Below are 24,712 nucleotides of genomic sequence, written 5' to 3'. Positions count from 1 at the left end.
CTTTGCAGAGCTGCTGTGGTCAGCTGTCCATAACCTGTAATTCCTTACATTTGTATTTGGCTGACCACATTTTAGAGAAAACTTCACAATCCATAGCTTTACAAAAAAAAAAACCAAAAAAAACTGTGGCATTTCCCTTGAAATGTTTTGCTGCAATCTTAAGTTACAGGTTTTGACCAGATAAAATTGTGGGAGGAAATTAGCATAGTTCTAATGTTTTCTACAGACTGTGGTGTTTGATCACAAAGACATTAACAGCAATAACATGTTGGTAGCTTTCTTAAGAACTTGACTGGAAATGAGCCAAAAGCAACAAGCTCTGGCAAATTCCCAAGCCCTGCTTATTTCTTTAGTGAAGAAGCAGTATTACAGTAGCAAACTTCTAACTTTTATATGGCTGTTCTTTCAAAATAAGTTTCAAGTCAAATAGAACAGAATTTACAATTAATGTCTCATTGACATTCATTGAGACAAAAGTGTGGGTTTTGCTCCCCTATAAATTTATGTTCAAAATGTTAAAACACCCCAGGATTTTAAAGCTCTTCCCAAACTGATTCCTGTCACACGAGATGTGATGTTTCATGGTTCAAAACTTACATCCTATGACATGCCTGCCCTAACTTCTACAGTCTGGCAGCCCTTTTTATTTACTCTAGACTAATTCTGAATGATTACACAGAGCTATTTCAATTGTGGGAAACAAAGATTCCAGCACAGACTTTTCTAAAATGCTTTTGTTTTCCTCCAGAATGTTTCTATTATCCAGGTTAATGTGAGGCAGTTTACTTGGGCAAGAGAAGAACCTTAACCATTGCACCACGGAAAATAACAGCTATACCAAGGATATTTTTCACATAAAGATTTGGCCTTGAAATCAGTGGAAAAATTCCTATTGAATAGATCAAAGCAGGATCAAGTCTTAAAGCAGCCTTTCCTCCATCAGTCATGCTAACACCCCCAAAACTGCTGGTGATTTAGCAGCACAGAACAGCATTACAGGTGATACATCTGTGTACAATGGTCCCTTTGAATCTTTCCCATTGTGCAATTAGTTTAGTATTTGTAAACACACTACTAATGTTCAAAGGTGATGTTAATAATTCACAGAAATGGCTGAAACACTATGTGTGGAAAGCATTCCAAGAAGAACTATTCTTAAAATCAGAACAGATCCTGCACTTCAAATTTTTAAACCATAGGATGCACACATTTTTATTTCTCATAGAGGTTTGATGTAGAAAGGATTTCTTTTGCCATTTTTGGACATTTTACAGACAACACAGCTGGGCAAGATGTGACATTAGGCTGGTCTTACTTATACATAGCCCATTCTGCACAAGGTGAGTTTTAATGTAGTTTTGCAGTCAGACTGTAGTATTTAAAGGGAATTTGCATAAATCACAATCAAGAAGATTGCTGCTGACAAAACCTTTTCTTTCCCATAAAGTCATACTTGCTATCCTGCCTCTGTAGCCAGTCAAAAAGTTGGAATCTTAAGAAATTCTTACAGAAGAACCCTTCCCATTTGCATGCAGCAAATATTGACAAAGAATATGGTAGAAGACTTTAAGAACAATTATTTTGCATCCTAAAGATGCATAGGCTTCTCTGTGATATAACATTATTACTTTGAAGCTGCTGATGTCACTTTAAGACATCATCTACTGTCCCAAAAGCACAACTGGATCTCTTCCTACCAAAACTCAGCCCAAAGTGTGTGCACTGGGTGTGTCACCTTGAACACACCAAAAACAGCAGCTAGTTCCAAGACCACCTCCAGGACTTCTTCCATGATACATATTTTTTCTGCTGGGACTTTTGCCACCATTGTGCTTCAGTATTCTTGGTGTACCAAGGATGGAAAAGTGCTCATTAAATTGAAGAGATCAGTCAAAACAATCTTAATGACAAAATAACTCCACTGCACTTGGAAACACAGCATGGTTCTGATCTCACAGATAGGAGCAAGTCAAGTTTAATTCCGTTCCAAGAGTAGCACTCTTAAACAGGATTACATGGGGCAGACCTAAGATGGTATCTGTGAACCCAGAATCATTGCCTTTGCATCTCATTTACATTGAAATGGCAAATTCACTGCTCATATCACTTCACAGACAGTTGTTTTTTTCAAAATGTCTCGGGTCTTTTTTTCATGTATTTCACAAAGACGTTTTACTAAAAGTTATTAAAAATATTGAGCCACTATTCTGAAAAGGAAAAAAAGAAAACAGGCTTGTACATGTTTTGGATGGTCCAAGGATATTTTAAAATACCCAGCTGGGAAGAACATAAATTATATTAAGTTACAAGATTAAATAAAAATGGGAATCTGTCCAGGAAAATGATGTTCTGGGTAAAATAAATAGGTGTATTTATAGACTTCACAGTTCTGAGCTATTTCCCAGTTTTACAGGCTGGATACGGGAGTGTTTAATGTAGGTTTTCAAAACAAGATAATACTAGAAGATACAGTTAACAAAAGTACAAGTTCCTTGCTGCTACTACAAACACTAAAAATATTATTAAAAATATAAAGCCAGTATTATTTTGCTTCCTTTTACGCAAGTGGAATAAAAAGAATGGTATTTACAAAATACTCCTTTGTGCATTTCATTAACAAGAATGAATGATGTGTTTATAACACCTGCTATCCTGGCACATCTAAAAGCACTTAATTCTGGGAAAACTGCAAAGTACCTGAGAGATACTGCAAGAACACTCACACCAAGTTTCATAACATGCCAGTATTTCATTTTAGCCAGCCCTTTCCCAGAGGAATTAAATAATTTGGCATCCACTTAGTTTAACTCCTGACCTTCAAGCAGGCCCTTCCGCTGTGAGGAACTGAAATAGCAGAAATTATAGTGTTCTGACCCTATGAAGCTTGTAAATATTAACCTCCCTGCCCATGAAGAATAATTTAGTCAGAACCACTTAAAAAATAACCTACTGATTAGAACTTTGGAATAGTATGAAACAAGTACTTTAAAACAGAAACAAAAAATAAATGTTGTTTTCTGGATAAAAAGTCAATAATGTTAAAAGGGGTATGGATTAAAAGAAACCATCTATTGTCATTTCACCACTAATGGCTTTCCAAAGTGTCTTTCCCATATCTATTTGTTTGCAATCTGTATTTTTTTCAAAATTGTTGAGATTGGTCGAACAGAACATTGCCTTCAGCACTGGGTAAACAAACCCACATGGTACTGAAAGAGACAGCAAATCCTCCAATTTGTTGCTTTTTAACAGATCACTGCAATTATTTACAACTAAGAACGACATGATCCAAAATAAGAATGGATTCACAATCTAAACTCTAGTGAAACAATCAATTTTTTTTACCAGTGTTCACTGTGACAAGACAGGTAAAATAATTAACACAGTATGTCTGCAACACTTCTGAGCATGAAAGAATCAGTAAGTTCAAGTAAGCTGTAAAGCAATAATTTTTTACAGTAATTAACTGTGGGCTGGGAAAGGGAAATACTGAGCAAAGTCCCAGAAATTCAACAAAGAAGGAAAGAGGATTCACAGGGACTGACTGCCACCACTGCAGCACACAGGTATGTATGTGGGTCTACATGGTACACTCCATAACTCACCTGTTCACCACCCAGAATTCTACAGTTCCTGGAGGGAGAAGTACAGAAGAAAGGAACAGGAAAGCCAGCATTTTGATGGGAGAAATCCCAAAGGCTTTAATAGGATAAATAAGAAGGCTTTAATAGGATAAAATAAAATTGAAGCCTGAGACACATCGAAAACTACACCTAGAGATTTACAAGGAGGTTTGCAACAAGGTTCTCCTGCAAATCAACCCCTTGACAAGAAATACCAAAGGTAACTGGAAGACTTTGTCACTTGCTTCCACTACAGATGATTATTAACTGAAGTGCCCCAGTCACATTTTGTACAGATATTTGATTCTTATTTCCTGTTTAGTTTGCATTTTTATTGCCCAGGCCACATGGTGATTATGTAGACATAATATGCACATACACATAGGCATGCACATCAATATTTATTTGCATATGTACCTACATACACAAATAGATTTTCTCCAAAAATTTTACATTCTAAGCTGTTGATTATCCAACTTCTCTCCTACCAGAAGTGATGCTGTTATCACTGCAGACAGACTGTTACAGACTATGGCACTGTTTTACATGCTTTCTAAAGGGCTGCCCTATAAATAGAAACTACAGTCAGCTCAAAACTTGAAAAACACTTTCCAGAACAATTACAAAGAAATAAAACATGTCTCACAAAGAGCCATAAGCATCTGGTGAATTTTTCTTTGCAGTTTAGTGAAAGCAGGTAAGATGAACTCAGGCCCACTCAGCACCATTAGAGCAGTTTGCTCCAAGCACCATTTCCCTGTCTATTCCCAAGCCTATGACACAGCATCCCAGCCACACCCATGAGCCCACAAAACCTGCTCCTTTTCCTCCAGGGGCTACATCCTACTCCATTAATGCATAACTATTTTGTGCTTTGTTTTATCCCATTCCTCAATAGATAACGTCAGGATTGATTTACAGCAGTTTTCAAATCCAGTTCTGAAGAGAGAATTATTCCTTTCTAATGTGTTTTCCTGTGGAATTGATCTCCACTAATTGCATGCAGAAGCATTAATTAGGTCTCCAACAACCTCATGAGGCCAATTATACCATTTCCATTTAAAATAGGCAAGAACACCACAGATCAAAAAGGTTTCATTCACTTAGGGTGCCCAGTATGTGATCAGTGGTTCTGGTTTTTTAAGATACTAAGCACTTTTTATGCTGAAAACACAATTTTCATGGACTTTACAGCCTACCAGCATCAGACCTACAAAGTATCTAAATTCCCACTAATTTTAAGAGCTTGCTATTGCAAGTTAAAAGAGTCTTTCACTAAAGCATATTTTCCCAGGTTTCTGAAAAGGCAAACTACACTATAGCAGGAGCTATTACTACATCTAAACACTGTGCTAAGCAATAGCAGTAGGCCAAAATCTTGATTCTCACAGGATTTGTCAACAAATATAAGTTGTGTTTTGATATATTCATAAAAAGAAAAAAAATCTCTGCCAAACTGACATTTTGAAAACAGCATAGAGACACAGAAAGCCAAGCAAGGGCCTTCATTCTGCAGCTAAAGAAGTTTTTTATTATTTACTTTGTTTAAGTAGCATAAAAATGGACAATTTTTGCTGTGAGAAACTCCCCGGAAACAAGCCCATCTCCTTGAAAAAGTTATAAAATATTTTCTTAAAGGCATTTACTATTTATTTCATATTATTTATTTATATTATTTACTATTTTAGAATGGTAAATTCTAGGTATATTACAAATATAATTAATCAGAATAGCACATCCTGTCATGAGTTCCTAATTATCTAAATGCTAGGGGAATCAGTGGAGTACCATTTTTAGATAGGCAAATGAATAAAAGCATCTACCGTTCCTGACTTGAGCAGGCAACATACAAGACTACTAATAAACCTAACTTCTAGGAATGCCTTTGACAATTTACCCCATGATATGTACTCTTAAATCACCTACATTTCTCTGCAAAAGCCACACCAAGTCACTAGAGCCTGACCTATGTTAACCTTCACCAATAGGATGTGGAAGTTTCTGTCTGTTTAGTTTTCATTTTCATGCCCTGCAGTTTCTTTCACTTCCTCAAATGGTACAGTCTTCTACCACTTCAGCTGAACCCAATTTGAAACCAAGCAGAGCTTTCCAATTTCCTTTTCCACATTGCACCAGGCCAATTACTCAATGCTCAGTGTTTCACCATTTTAACCATAACAGGAAATTTACAGGAAAAAAAAAGCCCTAAAGAGCCTGGAGCCTTGGTAGGTGATAATCTGTGAAACTTGGGGGAAGTTTCCTTCCTCCTAGGACAAGCAATTGACTTTTGCTCTTCCACAGTGTGCACTTCCAGACCACTGGGTCCCTGTAGAGTCTGTGCTGGCCAGAAGGCTCCCCAGACCTGGACTCTTGGCACTAAAAAGTGTGGACAGCACATGCCATCCTAACCCCTCCAAAGGACAAAACAGGGCAAAGGCAGGAGCAGATGCCCTAATTCTACATTAAGCACTGAGCACCAGGGATGTAAGACTATTACTTGATTTATATATCCCCATGCTAAGGTACAGACAGCAAAGGGGCAAAAAATGCCTATTTTTCTACTCTGCAAGTTTCAACACTTCTCCAGAACCAAAATTAAAGGTGTTTTCACCTCTATGTAGTTGCTTTTAGCAAACATTGAGTTTCAACTTCCACTCTAGTTTTTCCACACTACATGTTTTTGTGGGGACTTCTACCATAAAAATGGAAGTGGCTGACTGCCTGTGCCATTTCATTTCCCAAATCCAGATATTTCATATACCTGTGTGGGGAAAATATTAATTCACTCTACGGGCTTGTAATGAAGCATTTTAATGCTTTTTTTTATTATATTTCTGAGTTCTCATTCATTTTCTTGGCAGTATGTTTGAAAGCATCACAATTTGAGCATCTAACCTGGCCTCAATTCAGATTTAGGAGCCCATGGGAAAATCCTATATTCATTTAATCAAACACAGAGGAATAGTGCTGGGAAACACAGGAAAAAAAGACTCTGTACATATTCCCTGCTGGCAATACTGCTCTAGCTCCCACATATTGACCTGGAGCTGTTTCAAGAAGACATCCCTGTCAATGCTTGTCACACAATTAAACCCTTAGAACTGCTGAATGGAGTGATCAGAATTTCACATATATTGGCTGTTCAGCTCAGCCATAAGCGATACCTGTGGCAGAAGAGCTCAGATTTTATGGTAGAGGCCTCCTTTAAAAATGTACTATCACACACCATAAAAACATGCCTGCCATGGAAACATACTAGGGAATACAATTTCTTAAGCCCTGGAAATTTTTATTTATTTTGACAATGTGAGTAATCTCTCTGCATTGTTTTTGATAGGTACATGGGCAGTAATTCCATGTGCACTACTTACAATTGTGTGCACACACTGCCACATCACCCAGCAGTACAAATTTGGCCTTAAACAGACATGAGCCCAGAACTGCATGTATGTGGGAATGGCCAGGCCTGACAACTTGGAGTTTATGTTGGCTGCAGAGGACTTGAAGATATCTAATGCCAAAGGAATCTTGAGAACCACCCTGAGAACCAGCCACAGTGCGGTGGCCACGGTGGCCACACAGTCTAAACCAGCCCTCTGGATGGAACAAATACAAAATAAAGGAGACACAAGAGGTTTTCTCTTAAGTATGGAAGGAACAAATGAAAACTGTTTTCTCAGCAACAGTGTGGTTAACAGTTCTAGGTTAACTGTTGATTTACTTGTAACTCATCTTCACTTTCCACCAAGAAACATCTGCTACTGCAGAATTCAGAAGCTACAGAAGGACTTTCCTCTCACTCCCTGTTGCTCATCCAGCTTTGCTGGATAAATCCTCTAATGATTCTAGGGCTTCATAACAAAAGCCCTGTTTATTAGTTCAAATTCTTAATTCTGCAAGTGGCAGTCAGAGAAAACCCTAAGGAGAAGCAAATTTTTGAGACTTTGCTGTTGAGAAAATGAGGAAAGGCGTCATAAATCAAGATTAACTTTCATTACTTATATGCCAGCTTTCTTAGTCTTATTTTAAATTCAACCTATTTGGGATCCAGAGTGCTGGTTCAGAAATAGAAGGCTTTGAACCATTTTGTGTGTCAAGCATTTCAATTCTAGTTCTTTAGGAAAGTCAAGCCCTATATCAAAGTATACACTGTAATTTTTCCATTAACTTAGTGCCTTATTATTTGATGTGTAAAGGAGTATTTTGTTTTGTTATGCTTTTTTTTTTAAAGTGGGTGAAAATAACATGGAGGCTAACTTTCCCAAGAATTCCACTCTGGGCCATTAAAAAACAGTGAATCTTTTTCTGATGAGATCATGGTTTTACAATAATGCTGAAAAATGAAAAAAATATCAGGCACAGAGACTTGAAATCATCATGCTAACTCAGGTACAGTAAGTGATGGCACTGAAAACAGCACTCTTGTAAGAACACCAAATTCAACTATTTGGGTACCCAAATTCTCTATGTAAGAACTTCATTCAACACCTCTTTTGACTGAACATGCTACAAAAGAGTTTCCATGTTTCAGATGGACAATACCCTTTCAATTCAGCATTTAACTTTCTAAAATTCACTTTATTTGAAGAATGACCATATTTCATTACTTCAGTTTATTTAGTTTCATGTTTTCTTTCCCCCTCTATCAACACTAAGTACAAATTCACCTGTTGGCATTTCAGAATCATTCAGCAATCATAACCCACCACTCTGCAGGGCTGATTCACATCTTCTGTGCTGACTTCAGAGAGAACAAAACAGCAGTATGTGACCAGCTCAATATTGAAAAAAAACCGGAAAAGTTTAGATAAGAAATTTTGTACTGAACTACCCAGAGATCTCTCTATTTCACAAAAATGCTGAAGTTCTATTGCAAATTCAAGCTTACTAAGAGTGAAAAGTTCCTCTTGGGTTTTTTTGAAACAGCCATGGACTGTTGACTTCAATAATTATTTCTCCAGTCATCAGTGATTCAACTGATCCAATTCAGCACACCACAACACTGCTCTGTACTTTCTTGCTGTTTCCTAAATGATTAGCAGTTCTAACAAAAAAAGCCTTTGCAAGAAGTTTGTATTAGCTTATAAAAGGTAAAACATCCAAGTTTTTCATCAACATCACTTGGCTACCAGCTACACTACTATTCCCTAAATCAGTGCCACTAGAATGTGTTCCAGTGAGGGCTGGTTTACTGGTTTCTGAACTCTAGGATACACAGCTGAGAAATCCTGCTGAATAAATACCCCATGGTGACCAATTCCACATAAGGAGCTATGGAGACTGTTGCAAATGCATTGGCTTCTTCTTGGGGATCACATTCCAATTTTCTGCTGGGTGCTGTCGTGCTGGTTTCCTTCCAGAGAGCCATCTTCTTGTGAGCTAACAACAGAGCCTACCTGCTGGGCTGCCACCAGACACAAATGTTTCTCATTTGAAAAGCAGAAACAGGAGGTACCAGCTTCCTGTATTATCACAGCTGACCTTAGAAAAGTATTTTGTATATTTCTATTAGATTTCTCCAAAATGTTATATGAGTAATATTCCTCATAGGTTTTAGTTATCTACAGTATTCCATCAGGTGTTTCCAAAATCTTAAGAGACAGGATGCATCAGGAATTATGGCTGTGCTCTGACAGTCTGCAGTATGGTCTTATGCTAGAAGATGATACTCTGTATCTTCTCTGGTAGATTGATCTTAAATACAAATACATATTCAGTGAGTAATCTGGACAAAAAGTGGCTCATGATACTTAAAGGCATCTTGGTAAGGGATGCCATGGCAAGAAATAGCGAACATCCTATTTTATACATATTTTTCTACTCTTTATTTATTTTAATTTTCATGGAAAATTATGCACGTGTCACTATTTTATCACCTCTTAATTAATATATGTCATTTTAAAGAATCAAAACAGGAATTCAAAGTAGATCACTGTGTTTAGAAATGTTCAGTATGTAAGGAAAATAAATGCCTCACTTATAGCACAAAACTCTGTGGTGTACACTAAAAGTTCATCTGTGCTATGCAAAGAAATGTATTTGCAAACAGTAATTTACAGAGTACCTGTCAGGGATCAACAGAACAATGCATGCCTGCTGAACCACAACTGTGGACTCACCTTTGGTCATTTTAAAGACTTGACTAGACTAAAGTCATAGCTGAGCCCTGATCTACTGCCAGTACCAATCCAGGTTGGAACAGAAACTGGACTAGATGACCTCCAGAGGCCCCTTCCAGAGAACATTTCTATGATTCTCTGATTTCATGGTACTGTGCAAGATTACCACATTCTTAACAAATGATTTTATGAAAAAAATACGTCATGGTAACAAAAATCTCACAATCAAAACTGGCCTTTTGAACTGTATTAAGACAACAGCAATATATTATAAAATCAACATCAACACTGACATATTAAAATAAATGTAACGAAGGCCTACAGAAGGCATCCAGCTGAAAGAGGATCACTTTCTCCAAGTTGGATAATCGACTTCTGCCTTATCATGAGATCATATTAAACCATTTCTTCTGACCACATGTTGCCAAAAGCCTGATGAAGTAAGCCTACAACTCTGTAAGCTTTTTACAACCTTTCAAAAATTTTTGTTGTAGTTTTGCCCAGCGGTTCATGCTACTATTTTTAAGGTAAACAGAATTTTGTTTGCACATTCGTTTAAAACTTTTAGTGCAAGCTCACAACTGATCAAAGGTTTAAAGTGAAGGCAGTCAGCTCCTTAGAAAAACATTATACCACCAGAAAAGCAAGGGCTGGGCTCAAGAAACCAGGTTCAAGAAATGAAGCCAAAAACCATTCTTCTACTTGCATCCTTACATATGTACATACATATCCTCTTAAATAATCAGTGACTGTTTTGATTTCGAGCTGAGGACATTACCAAAACCTGACACTATTTTTAGACAATGTTTATTAAACAAACACTGCATCTTAGCTCCTTCGGGGATGCAGAGGGATGCAACTGTTGCACGGTTCACCTGGTGGCCTGATGCCAGGACAGCACTTCTGCCACATACTCCTTATAACCGAGGGAACCGCGGGGCACACTGCCATCCCCCGCGGCTCCTGGACACCGGGAAAGATGCATCGAGGCGGGTTTTGGAGGCCTTAAGGGAGGCCGTGAGCGGGACGAGGTGCGGCAGGAGCCGCGCTGGTTTGTCACGTCTGGGAGCCGCGTCCTGGGTGCCTCTGCCGGGCCGCAGAGCTGCGGGCACCGCTGCCGGTGCCGCTGCCGGTGCCGCTGCCGGCCCCTGCGGCCCGCAGACCCGCCCGGCACGGCAAACGGAGCGCTGGTACCCGGTACCCGGCCCGGCTCCCGGAGCTGCGCGCCCCCGCGGAAGGCGCGCACACAGACGCGCATCCACAGACAGACACACGGACGGACGCGCGCAGACACGCGCACAGACACTTACTTGATGTCCTCCCAGACGGCGGGGCCGTAGTTGCGGATGACGAGCAGCTCCAGGGCGTGATTGACGAAGCCGTACTGCGGGGCAGGACGAGGCGGTGGCACGGTCAGGCCCCGGGCGGCAGCGTAGCCCCTTCCCCCGCCGCGCAGCATCCCACCCCACCCCGCCCATCACCCCGCCGGGAAGCGACCCCACCGAAACATCACCCATCTCCCCCGAAACAAAGCTATGGGGCCCGGCTGCCCGCTTCCCAAGGGGATTCAGCCCCTTCCCTCCCACCGCGGGCCCGGTGCCGGCAGAGCGGGCGGCCCGGCGGAGCTCACCATGGTGCCGCCGCCGCCGCCGCCACCAGCAGAGGATGGGCCCGGCCGCCTCACCACCTCCCCCGGCCGCCGCCGCCCCGAGTGGCACCCGCGGGCAGCCAATGGCGAGCGCGACCGCTGCCCGAGGGGCCAATGGCGGGCGCGGCCGCCGCGCTCTCCACCAATCAGAGGCGGAGGCGGGGCTGCGGGAGCCGAGGGCCGCGCGGGGGCCACGGCCGGCGCCGCCCGGGGCTGAGGGGCGGCCGCTGCCCGTGGCCGGCCCAGAGCCGCGGGTCCGGCTCGGTGCTGCTCGCAGTGCCATCCTGCTCGCAGTGCTTGCGTGGGAACCTGTAGAACAGTTCCCCGTGCATCGGCTGCCTTCGCAGGAATGCTTCAGTTGTTTCTTGTACCGATGCAACCACTTAGTTTTTAGGATGAAAAATGTGCACAAAAAAGGGAAGAATCTGAGCGACAAAGTGATCCCAGACATTTCTGCTCTTGTGCATTCATTTCTCAAAGACCAGCGAAGTTAAAAGCATAATAATGAGTGCTTTCAGTAATGGAATTTTTGTGTGTTTCTGAGTCCTTTCAGGTGTTAGTGTGAATAAATACAGTGCTGTATCATTAACCTCCTGAACATGGATTCTTAGTTCTCTAGGTATGACCCTTACAACAGGAGGTCTTGAGCAGAGACAATATGCCAAGGCCAGTTTGGAAATAACACAGTCCATCATGCTGCCATATACAAGGAATAAAAAAAGATTATACAGCACCATATATTTTAAAACCCTTTGTACGATCGAAAGACCTGGCCCCAGTGTATGAAATAAAAAATTTAAGGAGACCACTAACTTTTTAAAACTTGTTTAAGAAGAGTCACAGCATACTAAAAATATAGTTAGTTTATCTAGGAGGACAAGGAGATGAGTACCTAGTGGACTACCAATGTAGTAGCTCTTGGGCAGAAACCTTGCTACATGAAGCCATAAACACTAGTCAGACCAGATCAATTCTAAATGTAGGTAAAATCACAGAAGTTCAGACCTTAGTAAAATAGTGCAAAATAAGTTTAACATTTGAACTGTTCACACAGTTCTTTAAAAAAAAATGAATCATTGATGTTGGAGGTTCCATGTAAATAAGTTTAAAAATGGCAGCATGTAAAATCTTTTGAAATTTCAACCACTGCCTGGTCAACTTTTGAATCTGTGTTAAGAGCTTTTAAAAGTTCTAAAAAGTGAGGACACAAATGGATGGGCACTAGAAATTTGGCAAAATCATCTCAGTAGACATTCCAAGAACAGCAGAAGCAAACTCTAGTTTTAGGTTTTGTAGGCATAGTCATCAGTTCTACTTAACACAGTCCAAATCTACTGGGAAAACCAATTTTAGGTTTTTTAAAAGAATGACCAAGAACAAAAGCTTCAGTATAACCAGTTAAAATCATACAAGTAATATGCTAATTTTAAGGGGGAAAGAAAATATTTAGATAAATTAACCAAACTGTTCCAAACTACTGGTTGAATATCTCTGTGTAGAACACCAAATAAAAACTGAAGAGATGTAAATCTCTAAAAATCTTTTCAATTTCCAGGAAACTGGCGACAAAGATAATGTAATAAATCATGCTGTTGGAACTAGACCAAAGGCTGTGCTTTGCTGTAGCTAAAGAGGGGTTGTCACCAGTTAACTAAGATTTGAACGTGTCAGGTCACTATCTACTTTTTACTTTTTGTAGGAAGTGAATTTTGGGAAAATGGGAAAACTCATCCTACCATACAAATGTTGTAGTTACATCTTTGTGTGCCTGCTGCTGGTAATGAAAAGACAACACCTGGGACTTTTGCCCTCCAGTGGGGTTGGTCTTCTCCTTCAAGCACTTATAAAAGAGTTTTGAGGATACAAATGTCAAGGAATTCCTGGCAGCATGTCCCAGGCAGGAAACAAGTTGACTGTATGGAAAATAGGTGTAAAAGATATTCTTTACAGGTTTCAAAGGAATCCACTTTGTATATGGAGTGAGCCCTCATGCTCATGAAGTATTAGAGAGATTATATGAAAATATTTTTAGTTATGGTTTTCAGAAGGTGGATTATCTGGTGATTTTGTGTACCTGAGTGACACTTTTTTGAAAGTGTTAACATCTACAAGGGTCAAAATTCCTTAGATAAATATGAAATTGCCTTTTTTCTGATTTGGTTCAGGCTTGGTAGGTTGCATTTACAGGCTGTTCTTGAGATTAACCCAATATGATACAAATGGAAGTTCTAGACAAGGTGAGATTTGTAAAATGTGAAGTGAAAATGGCATGGTCAGAGTAAAAGCAGGCAGTCATTGATTTAGTTTTCTAAAATAGAGGTGTCGTTTGGAAGATGCTGAATTAAAGAATTCAACCAAGTGATTTGCTGAGAAGAACAAGCTTCCATTCCAGATACCTGCACAGTCAAGAGTCTTTGGAAAGAAGATTTGCTTTCATCTGAAGGAGAGGCTAAATATCAATAAGATAAATTATTCCATTATAGCATACAATCAAATTCTCATTTGGTGACCCTCATGCACTAGGTACATGTTATACATGTTTTATTTTAACATGTTTCTTCCTGATTTGAGATGCTGACTTCATCTGGCAATTCTTGGTGAGATTGATGAAAGCAGAAAGTAGCATAGGATCCTTTTATGTTGTGTGAAAGGGCAGATGCTGAGACAGTAACATTCAGCTCATTATGGTTTGTGTTAATGCACAAGCACTATAAAACAAAGCAAGTATTTTAATAAGTTGCATTTTTTACTTTGGACTTTGCTTTTACAGTTTATTTTGTTACTGAAGTCCTGAATAAAAAGACTGCCTTATATGGTACTGCTGGATTCCACTTGCTGAAGATGGAGTCACTTTACTGACATGGAAAATACTATAGGTATTTTCTAGTTATGGTCTGAGACCTGACATTTGGAATTGTCATAACAATACTTCTCAGGTGCAGAAACACCCTTGTAAGTTCACTTCAGCAAGATTCATTATTTCTACTATACCACTATACAGTGTTCTCCTATACATTACATCATTTTTTTCAGTCCTGGCATTGACAAGCTATGATGAACCAGCCCTAAATATTCCCATGCTGGTCTGTAATGCAGTAAGATGTGTACATTTGAGAAACAGAGAGCTCTATAGCATCCTCCTGTTAGAGGAATGTAATCTTAGCCATGCAGAGTGAACTAATAATATATATGAATTTTCCCCAACATTTTCTGCAATCAGTGGAAAGATTTCTGTTCATTTTCACATGCTTGTAGTCCAAAGCCCCTGGGAATGCCTTTGTCCTTGATACTTCTTTGGCAGGTTTTGTTTGGGCTGAAAAATCAGAAGAGTGGAAATGTTTCTATGTCTGAATCCAGCTCTTTTCACATCCTTGGGATGCTACTGCATGTATTCTCTCAGTTATTTCCCCACTGTGTGCTGCTGTGTGTGCAGGATATGCATTTGCCATAGTAGCACAAAAAATTGTAATTTTCTACTGCTCAAAAAATGAGAAGCAATTTTAGCACAGATCTTCAAAGGCCATCTTATAACGAGGCTGCAAAGCAATGTGCTCATTTACATTTCTATTAGGAAACCACTGGCTTGACTTTGCTTTCAGCATCAAAAGTCTGCCGAAGCAGATGAGACACATAACTTTATAAAGTTGTTTACTTCATTTCAGATTCTTTCACAGTTTATTATTTCTTTGACTGGCTTTCCAGATTATGTTCCACCCTAACTGCATATTTAACATTCAGATCCCACTGCTTGTGCTCTGAAGAATATGTATCTTTAAACTGTTACATCTGGACATAGCAAAAGTTCCAGACTCATTGATTATCTTTCTTCTTTTATTTGTGTTTCAGTATCAGACCAATGGTCAGTAACCTAAGATAGTAGCTTGTACTCTCCCTCCATGCTCTGCAGAAAAGGACTGCCAGTGAACATATGCAAATAGGATTGGAAAATTTAAAATAAAACCAAAACCAAATAAACCTTATATCTGATTATTTTCTTCCTATGCAGTTGTAAACAGCCACACAATCAGAGGTGGCTTTAGAAGTCTCAAAAGACTGTTATGGCACGCACCTTGCAGACTTTAGAGGCAGGAAAGCAAGTCCTAGCTCTCATTTTAGAAAGTTATATTTGGTTTCTGCCAAGCTGACTTAAGATAAACTGGAGCAGAGCTTTGAAAGCAACTCAGTACCTTGTACACTCTATGGCAAACAGCCACAAAAGTCTTTGCTGTTGCAGGAAGCAAATCTCCCACCGCTTTCACAGAACAATGGGCAGGCATTAAAAAAAATGTTAGCAGATGGAGTGGCCTGTAGGTTGTAGGATGGGTGGGGTTTGAAAAAGGGTCCCCTTGCCAAGATTCAAGAGCAATTCCCTTAATTCTGCTGGCCTTTGGTTGGAAATACCGATTTTGCCCCCTGTACTATTAATTGCAGCTGTTTCTGGAAAGATTACAAAAGAAAATGATGGGAGAAATAAACTGGGGGAGGTCTCAATTCTGCCTTCACCAGTTTTCCCAGGAAGAAGTAGATCTGTCCCAGGGGCTCAATTATCTGTGCGCTTCACTGTTCTGTCAGTTTCCTTTGCTCTGGTTTTGCACAGTAGTTCAGAGAGAAGGAAAGCATCAGCTCCACACTAATTGCACTTCCTCTGACACCAGCAATGCAAATTTTTCCGACATCCCCCTGAAATCTTATCAGGTCATGCCTGAATGAAATAAAATTAATTGAATTCTTTTGGTATAGCTTTCACTTTAGCTATGTCAGTGCTAAGATTCAAAGGACCCACTTTTTATTTCAAGGGCCATTTACACTTCTTTGCCAAAGAAACTGCAGTGATAAAAATGTATCTTCCATCACACAGTGTAAGTGTGAACAGGAATCAGCTACACAGAATCTTCATGAACTAATAAAATAAAGTTTCACACATAACAAAACTGTTTCTGGACATAATACTAAGGTATTTTTATATTCATATAAATAGCATTCCATAGTCTCTGAACATTTTCACAATATCATACACTATACTACAGAAGAGACACTATACTACAGAAGAGATCAACTTAAAAACAACTCTATTATTTTCTTCCAAAATGTCCAAGTATTGTGTCAGCTAAATTGCCTTCCTTCTGTTTATCTCAACAACTTGCTTATTAGCTTTCTGATTCCTTTTGTTCAATTTAAATGAAATGATAAGTTAAAAGGTGAAAAGAATATTTTAGATCTAAGTGAAAAGATCAATTCAAATATTTGTCCCTTGTTAAATACATATTTATTCTGCAAAAGAATTTAAACAGAGGAACAGTTTCAGTGAGACCTAAATTCTTAAATTATGTTTAAAGCTAAATGGACTTATGAAGGATTTATTATAGAACACGTCTGAACACAAGCACATTTTAAAGCACTTTCATGAATCTTTGTCTTAAATATGTGCCTAAATCCTGTTTACTTTCCTTAGACTCAAGTAGGTTGCTTTCTGTGCACACTAAAGCACCTCAGCAGAATTCTTCCTGAAGGCTGTCACCTAAGGAAGGTTATCAAGAACTGCCATGAACATCCTATCTGATAACAGACTTATATGGAATTTGGCTTTGAGCATGGCCCTCATCCAGTCAGCCATAGTTGTCTTCTAGGAACAAAAGGAAATTCCCTCCTAAACGTACTTCCCATTTGGTCTGTGAAATAAATATTTTTTATTTAGAAGTCTATTTATTTCTTAACCGGGATGGATAGATTCATACTGACCTCAGTAATTTCTGGTTTAATACCATAAGCCTACTGAACTGTCAGGAGTCAAATACTCCCCCAGATTCTATATCCAGGGGTACCCACACAGGACTGTGAGTAACCTCTGGGTATTTCTCTCAATAGAACAGAACTATCTGACCAATATAATATTGGAAAGATCAGTCTCCAAGATTTGCATAGTTCTTGTTTCCTTAAAACACTGGGGTCCAAAGTGTTACAAATACATATGCCTGTATATATGTATATATATGTGTGTATGTATATATGTATATATATATATATATGTATTAAGTTTTCTGGTTCCATTTTTGTGCCACAGAACTATTTCTAAGCATCTTGGATGGATATAGTAGACCTGAGGAAGGATTCAATGGTTCAAGTTTTGTTCAAATGCTCCTTATAGGAAATCTGAATTGAAATATGTCTTTAAAACATTCTTAATTCTAGTATCTTTTAACGTCTTTTCTCAAGATTCTGATGCCACATGTATGAGTTTCTACCAAAAACTAGTAGGATTAAATTGTTTATTGAGCTTCAAAATGTACCAGTCAAGATCAGAAAACGAACAAAATAGCACCTTAGTCTAATAAAATTGCTCCCTGTAAATACTAATAGACCAAAATCTGATTTAGTGGTTTGAAGAGACATTTATGGCTTGATATGCCAAACCCCAGGAGCTGAAGAGGTCATAATAATAATACCTGATACAAATGGGAGTAGTAGTATGTGCATAAGTGGGGCAGTTCTCCAGCCTGTAGTTGGGATCAAACTGTACAGCACAGAGGAATTTCTGGGCAGATGGATCTGCTAGTCAGAGGCAGAATCCTAAACTCAGAACTCTTAACTAACTCTATTCTGCCAGTTCCACAGGCAAAGCCTTTAGGATTGTCCACTCATATTCCATCAGCCACAACAGAAAAGTTTGTACTGTAGTAGTACTAATCTTTGTAAATGTGTTCAGATGTTTAAAAGCATCTCTTTTCACCTGAAAATTCCCCTGGCAACTTCAGAGCGAGCATGTGATGGGCATTTCCATAGCACCTCACACCCACGTTGCATCCTCAGATAAGGATCAGAGATTTAAGCTGGTGTGCTTCCATTCCATACAGTCTAACTGGAATTCCATTTCTAAGCAAACATTCCAAAGCATATTTTATTACACTTCTGTTAAAACATTTCAAATTTAATTGACAACAAAAAGAAAACATTTATTGCTGTAATACATAATAACAAGTGGATATTATTATTTTTAAGTACTTTAAAAACCCTAAGAACTAAAATAGTTTGATGATTACAGAGATGTTAGTATGTGATTATACAGTATTTTAATCTATATTCATTTTATACACAAAATAAAGTTCATGAAACAGTAAGCAGCAACTCTGCTATGCATGTGTATTAGCTACAATTATCAGCCTGATCCAGAAAATGCTGAGCACCCTCATACTTTGACCAGCCAGTGTGAGAAGATGGTCAGCAGCCTTCTAGGATGGGGCCCAAATGATGCACTGGAAGGAGTATGTGATGGCAGTGACCTACTTTAATATTTTAATGGACATTTTCTTATGGAATCTCTAAGAAAATACATTTTCATAGTCATTGATAAGCACCAGCTCACAACACTGCATGTGGCTGCATCACTTGCACATTGCATTTCCTGACAAACTGCATATACAATACATCTAGAATTCTCAGTATAGAGAGAACTGTAGCACTTACAAATTACCACAGGGAAAATACAGTTTATAGTAGCATTTCCAACAGTGACATTGCAACATTACTTTAGCGATTATGTTCCTTATGCAAAGGAGAAATAAAAAGTAGTCAGTAACATACTTCCTGAAATTTTAATACTGGCTTTCAGGTGTTAACAATCTAAAGTGCTTTCATGTTTCATACAGTTTTAAAAATTTTCAACTTGTACCAAAAAAAAATTCAAATATTTATAAATTTATTCTATACATTTGTGAATACAATTTAGTCTATTCCTGTTTCCTCACCAAAAAAATTGGCATTGCCATCTCCCAAATCTCTCTTTTGAAACCAAGTCTGTGAGTTTGTTCCTTGAATATAAGCATCCAGAAAATAGCAAATTCCAGGGATATCACTTGGAAAATTTGGTGGAAGCTCCTCTCTTGAGCGTGGTGTGAACACAAAACCTGGGTATTCCTTTAACAACCTAAAACAAAAATTAAACATATTGATTAAAATCAACCAGTCACTAAGAACTGCAGATATTCAATAACTCTTCATATATGGCAGGGAGAATCCAATTTAATTTTTTTAGTTATTTACTGGAAATATAAAAAATAGTGTTTACTTGGTAACCTTGAAAACCTATTAAAGTGTGCATCAGTGCAAATAACAGTTTCTCCTCTTTTTTTTGTCCTGTTAATGTTTTGCTAATAGGTGCTATGTTTGTTGGAATTTTTTTCAAAAATTATTTAGTGCTGAAAGCTTGCTCACATCCACACATCAAATGCACCATAATTAGTATTTCAAAGAAGGGAATACCGTGAACTTTATTAAACTATTCAGACCCTCTTATTAATTCTAATATGATTTACTTTTTCACATGTTGAAACAGAGACTGCTCTCTGTAAGGATAAATGTTGGTTAACTCATACCAAAGCTTTCAAACAATTACTGCAATTACAGCAGTTGTGCAAGGTGCCAAAATGTTATCCTTGTGTGTTTAGAATTGGTGAATGAATCAAAATTTTAAAAATATACCAAACAAAAAGGAGGTTAACACCTCATTCACTCAGAAAAAAAAAAAAAAGAAACTCCACAACCACAATAGTTTACCAATTAATCAACTTGCCTACTTTTTAGGGGTATGATTCAAAAAGATTTTCCATATGAGTGGAATGGAAAAACAATCACTGTTGGCCAGCACTGCTTATGTTGACATACACAAGCACTGGTGATGCTAATGCTCTCTCTGCATTTTCAGAGTGCATGATCAAAAGGGTTACTTTCTCTGTGCTCTAATACCTATGCTACTTTTTCACCTACCCAAAATCATCTAAAGCTTGGCACCATCTATGTCACATAACACATGCTGCAGGGGATGTCAGGAAAGATCCTGTGCCAAATTCTCTGTCTGATGCTGGATGCAGAACCTTGCCACAAGGCATTATCAGATATGTGGCAGTGGGTACAAGCTGAGTAGGAGCAACAGACCACAGTCCAGGCTACAGTGAGGGTAGCAGAGCTTCCTTAAAAAGTAACAATAATTAATAATTTTGCTTATTTTACCCAGCCAAAAAAAACAACAGGAAGATAACAGACTACTACAGTAACTACTGCAGGTGGATATTTTACATACTGCACTGTACCTGTAAGTGGTTGGGCTGACATTTATTTTTCTAGGTATACTGCAAGATTCAAACTTATTGGCAAGGGTCACATTATTTCCAAAAAGGCAATAACGAGGCATTTTAACCCCAACAACTCCAGCAAAGACAGATCCAGAATGAAGGCCAATGCGCATCTTTAAACAAAAGAAAGAAAACAGCACTATTAGGTAAAATAGAACTGGTAAAGTAAATTTTATAAATTATTCTTCATTAAAAATAAAGAAAGAATGAGCTACTAAAATAAACAGGGTTAGCAGAGTCTCCTTAAAATAGCTGTACTCTGGTCATTACTGCTCATGGAGAGGGAACTAGCTGAAGTTTATCGTGTTCTGCATTTTTAGTCAATAATCCTACCATAACAAAATATGACTGAGTGAACTGCTGTGAACTTAGCTCATACTCAGATTTTTTACTTAGCTGCTGTTTTTTATGGTTCTTTCTGGTAGGTTTTTTTTGAGCTGTGTTCTTTTTCTCATGTACATTATACATGTGTAGAGGTGTTTTCTTCAGAACAGCATTCTGACTAAATAATGGCATGATGCCAGGAACCTTGTATGTCTACTCTGCATACTACTCTTTACATATCAAGAGAGTATCATACCACTATGAAGAAGTTGCAGTTTCTAACTTTGAGTGTAAAAGTAGCAAAACCTGCAACAATACCAAAATCCACCCACATTGAAAAGATGGCTGAAATATATTCATCAAAATGCAAGTCTGATTCAAACTATGTCATTTGCAGTCACACCTTTTTTTTCTTGGCAATTGATATGTAAAATGACAGTAGATTGTGTGACAAATGCATTGCTTTGCACAATATACAATGTTTTCATGAAGCATTTAATTAAAATAGATGCATGCTTTCATTAAAAATATAGTTTGCTTCTAAGAAGCTTCTGGTTAGGTACTTACATAATATTACATTTTATCCTTATTTTAAAATAGTTTAAAAAATGTAGTACTAGCATTTGCATGTAAATTATACACCTGTTATAATATTGCCAGAATGTTTCCAGATTTCTTAAGTGTAACTTAATTTGATACTGCAAAATACAAAAAGAACAATATTTATTTATAATACAATACTGCTGTTCTGTTTGATAAATGTGGAGCATATAATCCTCTTAATAACCATTTTCTTTTTCTCAGAATACAAGTATTCCTTGATTTAAAATTAAAAAAACCTGAAAACCACTAAGCTTTCTGGAGGAACAATGAACAGATAAATGTTAAAAATTAGGAAATGAAAGACATAATGAACTGAGACACCTCTATTAAAAATAATAGGATGGCATTCCAGGCCATTTGAACAACACTGAAGGTCCACATAATTTTTCATGCACACAGACCTTTCTTTTTCTTTCTCAGTAAGAGATAATCTTATGTGAAAATTTCAGTACATGTGTAAGTTCTCACTGAAAAGAAGCCATAAATATAATTACCACTGAATTTAACAGTTGCTTTGACAGCATTAACACCATTATCTTATGGTGGTTCAGTATCTGACTGTGAAACAAGAGCAGCAATGGAATCCTCCAAAGCTGCGTGGATTACTACAATCAGAACGTCTTTGGGCATTCATATTCATAGCTTCTGCGTCAAAAGACCTGCAGTCTAATTTGGAAAGAGGATTAGTCATTTCCTTAGAAAAGAGACTATTCCATGCCACTGACAGTTTTATTGCCACTGAGACAAGAACATCAGCATGTCAGATTGCACCTATTCACTTCACTGCATTTGTTTTTTAGGTTGATTTTCAGATCTCTATTTCACCTTTACCACTCTACAAAACTCTCATCCACAAATCTAAAAAGGTCAGCTTCTCCAGCCACAGTCATTTGATTCCCCAAATTCTCTAAGTTAATGCAATGATGTGAAATTTCCTTGAGACAAAATCCCAGAAAGCAATTAAACAAACAAAAGAGCTCAGTTTAACCAAATAAAATACAATAAAATATATGACCTTGATAGGCTCTCCATGGGGAGACACCACCTCGTCTGACAGTTCCATCATCTTCAGGGCCATCAGTGCTATTTGAACAGCATGTGTTTCACTTTCTTTGTGCAAGCCTCCAGCAACACAGTAGGCATCTCCAATAGTCTCAACCTAAAACAGGCATATTTGTTCCTTACACTTAGACTGTTGATAAATATAAAAGAACTGCCCAAGTTCTTTCAGTAAGAATTGTAGCTAAACATAATTCTTGACTAAGTCTTAGTTTTCCTGCAAAATTATTAAAGTACTGGACAAATCTTGCAGTATCATGCAAAAGGAAAAATTACACAACTTTTATTTATAGCTGGGCATAATTCTAAAATAGTTTTCCTTTTTCATTTACAGTCAGGCACCCCCAGCTACATTAAACACCTGTTTACTCCAGAATCACAGCACTGTCATTGAAGTTAATTTTTAAAATTAACTGTTAAGTTTTGAGGGCTTTTTCTTGGCTGAATGAACAGCTGTTTGTGTTCACTGGTTTTGTTTGTTTGTTTTGTGATTTATTTTGTCTCATTTGAAAAAGGTTTATAGCAAAATAATTTTTGGACCTCTGTTATCTTCTGTCCCACTTATTCTTAATTTCCTTTCCTGCCCCAGAATCCCAAAGAAAAGCAATGAATTGTGTACCTTGTAGACATCTAGCTCTCCACATTGGTAATCAAAGCGAGTATAAAGCTCATTAAGCATGGTGATAACCTGCATAGGTGAGCATTGGGAACAGATGGCAGTGAATCCAACAATGTCAGAAAACAGCATTGTGACATTATTAAATTTCTTGGCTTGTACAACTTGTCCCTGCCACAGCTGCTGAGCAACCTCTCCAGGAAAAATTGAAAACAGAAGATCTACAGTCTTCTTCTTCTCCTCTTCAAGTGCTTGATGGGCCTGCTCAAGGGTTGCTTTTAGCTTTCCTAACCTCTTCTTCAGTCCATCCTGGGCTCTGGCCTGCTCTCCTATCAGAACAACATCTCTTAAAGCATTGTGAATGGGAATATCAGAGAGGTACAATCCACGTCCTGTAAAATCTTCTAGTCTGTCCACACAGGGAGATCCCAAGAATAGAATGGCACTGGATTCAAAAATATAGATCATTTGGCCTTTAAGATCCATTACCTGAAACAGTTAAAGAAACAAGAATTCATGCAAAACATGCAAGGCAATGGTCTAGAAGTGAGAAATTTTAGAGAAAATACACTTCACTAAAATGTAAGAAAATCAAGACTGGCCCATAGTCCTTACATTTTTATTTAGTTGCTTAGAGAAAACATGGGGTGCTGAATCACAGAGCCATCAAGTAAGTTCATTTTTATTTAGTCCTCTGGTACAAGAGGACCCCAACTTAAGGATAAACCCCTAATTATGTCTGAGTATCAGTTTATCTTAGGGAGAAAAGAAAACCAAAAAGAATAATTTTGTGTATTATCAGCAATTGATAAAATGTGCTACTATAGTGGCCTCTGAATTTCTACTAATAACTGGTTCATGCACCACTTTCTCCATAAGGTAAAGTGAGAAAATCTGCTTCAGTTTTATCACAGGATGTTCAGTACTCACTGAAATTTAAAATTAAAGGCAGAAATGGCAGGAATATCCAATCTTAATAGTCTAAAAAAGAAAAATATTTTATGTGAAGTGTTTTTATGTCCCTTCTGTATTCAGTTGTGTAATGTGAAAGGTGCTGCAGAGCTTAGCTTAACATGGCTCTGAAAGACCACTTGTTTAATAAAATCTGTTCCTTACTAATAGACATTTGCATATGCAAGTACATGCAGATTCAAAGCCAACTCTACTACCCCTTTTAACCATTCTAGTGCAGAAATGGATCTGAGATGAAGTAGCTACAGCTTTTAATAGTAGCTACATTAGTAACTGGGTAAAACTTTTTAACTGCTCCTCATTGAAGTTTCTGGAGTGTTGAGTCTGAGTTGGTAATTCATCCCGGAGTGCTTCAGGTGTAGAGAAGCTGGAATTCAGCTGGGACCAGGAACAAATAAAAACAGTCATTGAATACGAGATGATTTTTACTGTCCCAGGTCATTTGTCACAGACCCAGCTTCAGCAGAGATAGTTGTAATCCCATCAGCTGAAACTAAGTGGAACCTTTGGTGATTCTATCTGATGAAAACATCAGAGTATCAAAGATTCCAAAACACCAAAGGCTGAATGTGCAAAGAAAACATCTGTTTATTTTCCCCAAACCTAGAGCTGCTCCCAAATAA

The 24,712-nt window shown here is 38.2% G+C and overlaps 2 protein-coding genes across 4 annotated transcripts in view; both read right to left on the bottom strand.

Moving 5' to 3' along the window:
* The window catches only part of GUCY1B1 (guanylate cyclase 1 soluble subunit beta 1), a 41,987-nt gene extending 30,471 nt beyond the window's left edge, over nucleotides 1–11,516 (bottom strand). The window contains exons 1-2 of the mRNA XM_054632624.2: nucleotides 11,373–11,516; nucleotides 11,053–11,126 (exon numbers count right to left, since the gene is read on the bottom strand). Coding sequence (XP_054488599.1) covers nucleotides 11,053–11,126; nucleotides 11,373–11,375 — 77 coding nt within the window. The 5' untranslated portion in view covers nucleotides 11,376–11,516. The remainder of the gene's footprint in view (nucleotides 1–11,052; nucleotides 11,127–11,372) is intronic.
* Nucleotides 11,517–18,252: 6,736 nt separating this feature from the next.
* GUCY1A1 (guanylate cyclase 1 soluble subunit alpha 1) overlaps nucleotides 18,253–24,712 on the bottom strand; it is a 34,925-nt gene continuing 28,465 nt past the window's right edge. For all 3 annotated transcript variants that reach the window (XM_054632482.2, XM_054632485.2, XM_077177237.1), the window contains exons 6-9: nucleotides 23,121–23,606; nucleotides 22,458–22,601; nucleotides 20,474–20,628; nucleotides 18,253–19,311 (exon numbers count right to left, since the gene is read on the bottom strand). In XM_054632482.2, the coding sequence (XP_054488457.2) occupies nucleotides 19,110–19,311; nucleotides 20,474–20,628; nucleotides 22,458–22,601; nucleotides 23,121–23,606 (987 nt within the window). In that variant the 3' untranslated portion in view covers nucleotides 18,253–19,109. The remainder of the gene's footprint in view (nucleotides 19,312–20,473; nucleotides 20,629–22,457; nucleotides 22,602–23,120; nucleotides 23,607–24,712) is intronic.

Source organism: Agelaius phoeniceus, chromosome 4, assembly GCF_051311805.1.
Source record: "Agelaius phoeniceus isolate bAgePho1 chromosome 4, bAgePho1.hap1, whole genome shotgun sequence".
NCBI classification, from domain to species: domain Eukaryota; kingdom Metazoa; phylum Chordata; class Aves; order Passeriformes; family Icteridae; genus Agelaius; species Agelaius phoeniceus.
This window is presented reverse-complemented; position numbering and strand designations above follow the sequence as displayed.